Genomic DNA, 6000 nt, shown 5'->3' with positions numbered 1-6000 from the left:
CTAAAAAAAAAATCGATATTTTCTGTGCTATTATGTGAATATTACTAAATTTAAACTCATTACAGGTAATTTAAATAGTAACAATAACATAGAAATAAATACCGTATAATAGCTAAAATATATGCAAAATTCATCTAGAGGTACTTTTATACAAGAAAAAGTACTTTCAGGATTTTCTGCAAAGTCCTAGGATTTATACGCAAAATTTCAGAATTTATATAATTTTTTAGGAATCACAGGATCTAATTTGTGAAATTTCTGCATACCCTTTTTCTTTTCTATTTCTATTCGACCGGCCGGCCTAACCCAAAACGCCCTTTCGTTCTTAAGGGGTGGCGACGCGTATGGGCAGGCCGGCGGTGGCGCATACAGGCGCGGCGAGCATAGCAGTTCAGCGCGGCCCAGGCACGTAGCGAGTTCGGCACCAGGATAAGGTGCTGTTCACGTGGTGGATCGGCTGCGTGCTGCATGCATGCATGCGGATCATCATGACATTACATGGAGATGGTCTGCTGGTGGATGCATGCGGCTTTTGCACAGAGGCACGGCCACAGGGACGGTAGGGCCCTCGGCCATGCGGAACAGCAGGGGCGCGGCGCAAAACTGCCGGCCTATAGGGCTCCCAGTTCCAACGCCAGGACCGCTGAGGGCTCAAAACCGATCCACATGCATCAGGAACGTCTCTCCACGTGACCGCTGAGGGCTCCCGGCTCCCGGCCGAGGACCGAACCACAAACAGCGCCAGAACGACAGCAGTGGAACGCGGCCACACCCGCGATTAATGCTGCGACGACAACACGCCATGCTTCACCAACAGATCAACACGACGGACCGGTGACCAAAGTCCAAAGAACAGAAAAAACGGCGGCGGAGTTCAACGCCGGCGCGGCAATACAGAGCCAGCGACACATCGGTTGAACTCAAGGAAATACAGATCGATGGCAGCCCGCCACGCCGGCCGTTCAAACGCGGCTATTACATACAAATCGTGATTTAGCAAACATATCAATTTCATAAAACGATCTATTTGCTCAGCATACACATACTGTTCAAGCGATTCACTATGGTTCATGCGCTGCGATTTTAGATCTATTTTGACGCAAAACAGTAGTGGCTAGGATACGTACCGAATTGATCGTAGCTTTCAATTCTTGCGAACGATTCGTGCTGCGTAGGGCATATAGGTTAGGCCAAAGATCTGTCCGCTTGATGTCGATACCGATGCAGTGCAGATCGGTCGTAGGTAGATTCGTTCTGCTAGCTTGATCTCCGACAGAGCTTCGTGCTGATAACGTGTTGAGAAACCAGTGCTACCGGGTGTAGTACAGCGATCTCTCTGGAACAATTGCAAAAGGAAATACAAGCGTAGGGAAAAAGCTGTCTATTATTTATTCACATGTGTTTACAATAATGAGTGTTGCCTCATATATATAATACCAAAAAACTCTAAAAAATAGAATCGAATCTTTAAAGAGATCGAAACGGATCTATATTCGATTGTAAAACTACAGGTTTCCTAACAAAAATAACAAGTTGAATAGCAGCACATACACAAGCCCAGTAGGCCCATACAGAGACGATGAAGACCAGCAGTCCACAGGCACAAATCACGGACCGGGTCTGCACCCCGACCACAAATAGTTGCCGCATCGCCGGCCCGGCCCGTACAAAACCGCCGGACCCCTCGCCCCCCTTCCTCTCGGCCCACCCGGAGAGAGTTGGACTGTGAGCTGCGGAGGAGACGCGACCCGGAGAGAGAGAGAGAGAGAGGGAGAGGGAAAGAGGAATCCGCCGCCGCTGCCGCTGCCGCAGGTAACCCCACCCAGAAGCGACCTTCTTGTGGTAGAAGCTACGACACCACCAACAGCTCCTCCGGCTCAGCTCCAGCAATTTCACACCGATCCGCCACTACACCTCACCACACCCCCTCCTCCTCGCCGCCGGCCGCCCGCCCGCCCGCCGCGACGATGCTGGAGGACGTGCAGATGAGCGACTCCGAGCCCCAGCCGGCCGCCCCTCCCCCCTCCGCGGCGCCGGCGCCCTCCACCCTCCACCGTAAGCACCCCCCACCCCCCCCAAAAAAAACGTCCCCAAAACCCTAGCTCTCTCAGAATTCCTCAGATTTGGTCTGACCTGATGCGGTGCGCGTGCCAGATCTGAAGGAGATCGCGTCGGTGATCGATTCCGGGTCGCTGTCCAAGGAGGTGCGCCGGATCTCCCGCGCCGTACGCCTCACCGTCGCGCTCCGCCGGCGCCTCGCCGCGCGGGACGTCTCCGCCTTCCTCGCCTTCGCCCTGCCCGCGGCGTCCGACCCGTACGCACGCCTCACCGCCCTGCTCCCCAAGGTAAAATTCTCTCTCTTTCTTACCGCTGCTGTTGTCTATCATCACTAGAATCACCCTACGCTAGACTAGACTGGAGCAGCTAGAGAGTTTGGTGGTCACGAGTAGTGCTGCAATTGCGATCATGAAATTGCTTGGAGGATGTTACAGTTGCTTGCTGCCAAGATATGGCTGTGTCACAATTGGATATGCCTGTATTATGTCTATTGGATATGCTTGTATTATGTCTTGCCCACCAATGCTACTTGCTGTGAATATTTGATTTGTCACTGCACAATTTGGCTGTTCTACTCTATGGCTGATGGAAGCCATACATGTTTTCTTCATGCTGTTAGTTTTACTTCTGAATAAGATAACTATGCAGCACTTACTAGTTTCTTTGATTCGCTGTTACTAAGCAGTAATCATGTTGGGTAATTATTTGGATTGTTTCATTTTGTGCTTCAACTTTGAAAGGCACAATGTTCTCTGCGTCATGTGTGTGTAGCTTTATTCCTTATCTTGCTGTATGTGGATGTTTATGCTATGTTTAGAACATACTGAAGGGTTACTCCCGAACTTGTAACCTCAGGGTTTAGTTTTCCTGATTTGTATGGGTGTATTCCTGTGGTACCAAAGAATTTGATGAACAGTATGACGAATTGCTTGCATTACGAGATGCTTAATTTATCTGTTTTTCTTTTGTATGGGAAGCATCGAAGAAGCTCTTGATGTCCTGTTAGTGTAGATTATGCTGTTTCTGCTGCTTATTTCAGAGTTTATGGTTAAAGCCTACAAGCATATTACCCCTTTTTATATGTAGAGTAAAAGAACAAGGAGTTTGAGGTTTGATATCATATTCAGTGCTCCTGATGCTCATTTGTAATAACTTTTAGGAAGATGATGCTGAGATGGAGGTTGACACTGCGGCTCCGGCAACTCAGATTTCAATCAAGCATGGTCTCCCTGAGATTGAAATTTATTGCTACTTGCTTGTCCTGATCTTCCTTATTGATGAGAAGAAATATGACGAGGTACACCTAAGGCTGCTGATTTCTCTTATGTTCTTTGTGAAACATAACTAATTGAAATCCTCCACTTGTGTGAAGGCTAAAGCATGTGCAAGTGCAAGCATTGCTCGTCTGAAGAATTTGAACAGGAGAACTGTTGATGTTTTGGCTTCTCGGCTGTACTTTTATTACTCTTATGTGTATGAGCTTACCAACAGCCTTGCTGAAATCCGTGGGTAAGTCAATTTTTGCGTTCATGCTCACTATTCATTGCCAAAACCAACCTTAATAGTTCCTCGGTTCCAGTTATCCTGCTATCTCAACCTGCCGTGCATTTGTTTTTTTTCAGGAATCTGCTTGCATTACATAGAATGGCAACTTTGCACCGTGATGAGCTTGGTCAGGTAATTCTGATTTCCTGGTCCTCACTGATCTGGTGTTATGTTATGGAATCCTGATAATTTACGGATTTTTTGTTTCTTGATTGCAGGAAACTCTGCTCAATCTTCTACTTCGCAATTACCTCCACTACAACTTGTATGATCAGGCAGAAAAGCTTAGGTCAAAGGCACCACGTTTTGAAGCGCATTCCAATCAGCAAGTAATTCATCTCGTTATTGCATCGATTATGCTACAGCTTGTGGATTTACTATGTTTAGGATTTAGCACATGAAAATTCCATCTGTAATTATTCCTGCTATTTCTGTTAATATGCATTTAATGGTTGGTTTCTGATGATTGAAGTTTGAGATCTTTCTTCAGCTAATTGGTTTATAGGGAAGACTAAGAAGATGCTGACAATTGCTTTCGTTGCAGTTTTGCCGATACCTGTTCTACTTGGGCAAAATTAGGACAATTCAATTGGAGTACACTGATGCTAAAGAAAGTCTCCTGCAAGCTGCTCGAAAGGCACCCACAACAGCTTGTGGTTTTCGGATTCAGTGCAACAAATGGGCTATCATAGTAAGGCTACTCCTTGGAGAGATTCCAGAAAGAACGGTCTTCATGCAGAAAGGAATGAAGAAAGCACTGACACCATATTTTGAGCTTACGAATGTAAGTTATTACGAGTCCTCAATACTACGTTACGATATGTGAAACATTTTAAACTTTAAATTTGTGTTCTCTAGGCTGTCAGGGTTGGAGATTTGGAGCTGTTCAGGGCTGTTGCAGACAAATTTGCAAGCACGTTCAGTGCAGACAGGACTCATAATTTGATTGTGAGACTGCGCCACAATGTTATCCGAACTGGACTGCGCAATATCAGCATTTCATATTCAAGGATATCCCTCACTGATATTGCTAAGAAGCTAAGACTAGACTCTGAGAACCCTGTTGCTGATGCCGAGAGCATTGTAGCCAAGGCCATAAGAGATGGTGCAATTGATGCCACAATAGATCACACGAATGGTTGGATGGTGTCAAAAGAAACTGGTGATGTCTACTCGACAAATGAGCCGCAAATTGCATTCAACTCCAGGATTGCGTTTTGCCTCAACATGCACAATGAGGCGGTCAAGGCGATGAGGTTCCCCCCTAACTCACACAAGGAAAAGGAGAGTGCTGAGAAGCGCCGTGAAAGGCTTCAGCAGGAGGAGGAATTGGCCAAACACATGGCTGAGGAAGATGACGACGACTTTTAAATGGGTATCCTTTTTAGCTGCCACTTGCTATGTGGAGTTGGTTCATTTGAGATCCCTTGATTCAAAGCAATTCCTCCAATCCCCGCAGGGTTACTCGAGTTATGCAAACATTAAAGTTTAAATTCATCCGCTGTAATTTTATGTTGATCAGGATTTTGTATTAACTCCGTATGTGTCTACAGGGTTACTTGCGTTTGCCTCTTCTTGAAATCTTTGACGGGATAATTTACACCTAGCAAAAGTTATTTCCTGATTTTTTGGTCCCTGTTCGGGCTTTCTGACTTGTATATTTTTTTATCATGTTTGACTTTCTGATAAGCTATATTCGTATGAGTTCCCCTGTGTGTCATTGGTAAAACTCGTACTATGACAATGATACAGTTAGTCTGTTAGCATGAGTTAGTGCCTGTCGCGCATGCAAATGACATCGAATATGTCTAGCTGCAGCTCATATGGGTTCAGCGACCTTGCAATCTCTTTGTGTTTAAGAAAATGGTAAGCGCGGGTTACTTACCTACACGATAGAATAACGGTGTTGATAGAACTGTCAAAAAGATATTAATCGTTGATTTTTGTAGTCGGGACCACAATAATTCCACAAGCATGTCAAGAAATAGAATTTAAGTGGACTTAATAAAAAGTAAATAGAATTTAGAAGAGCGTCATTGAAGCACCGCCAACGCCAACTGAGGGGATGTAGGTCAGATGGTAGAGAGCTCGCTTAGCATCCAATTTTGTGCCCTTTTTGTATTTTTAGGGAACTCTAGTTGGGTACTGGCAGGCGGGCTGGAGGCCGCCGAGGTGAGTAGCGGCACCGCCGGCGACCGTACGCGCGTGGCAGAGGATGGCCTGAGATCGACCAGGGTCTCTGCCGGCGTACGGGGGGGATGGAACGGCCGCGCGACGACGTGCATGCGGGTGTGGGGATCTGGAGGTAGCGGGCACGCGGCGGGAAGAAGACTTGAGAACCATGTAACACCACCTGCAAAACCATCACGATTGCTCACCTCCGTTGTCGTGGAAGGA

At 46.5% G+C, this 6000-nt stretch overlaps 1 protein-coding gene across 1 annotated transcript; it reads left to right on the top strand.

Annotated features, from left to right (window-relative positions):
- The first annotated feature begins 1770 nt into the window (after window positions 1-1770).
- LOC133895630 (probable 26S proteasome non-ATPase regulatory subunit 3) lies at window positions 1771-5239 on the top strand. Its single transcript, XM_062336087.1, has 8 exons — window positions 1771-2055; window positions 2155-2345; window positions 3218-3355; window positions 3431-3567; window positions 3681-3735; window positions 3822-3932; window positions 4148-4387; window positions 4462-5239. Exons 1-8 carry the CDS (start codon window positions 1968-1970, stop codon window positions 4972-4974), a joined length of 1473 nt encoding a protein of 490 aa, XP_062192071.1. The 5' UTR covers window positions 1771-1967; the 3' UTR covers window positions 4975-5239.
- The last annotated feature ends 761 nt before the right edge of the window (window positions 5240-6000 follow it).

Source organism: Phragmites australis, chromosome 16 (genome assembly GCF_958298935.1).
Source record: "Phragmites australis chromosome 16, lpPhrAust1.1, whole genome shotgun sequence".
NCBI lineage: Eukaryota > Viridiplantae > Streptophyta > Magnoliopsida > Poales > Poaceae > Phragmites > Phragmites australis.
The sequence above is the reverse complement of the archived record's forward strand: the minus strand, read 5'-3'. Positions and strand labels throughout refer to the sequence as shown.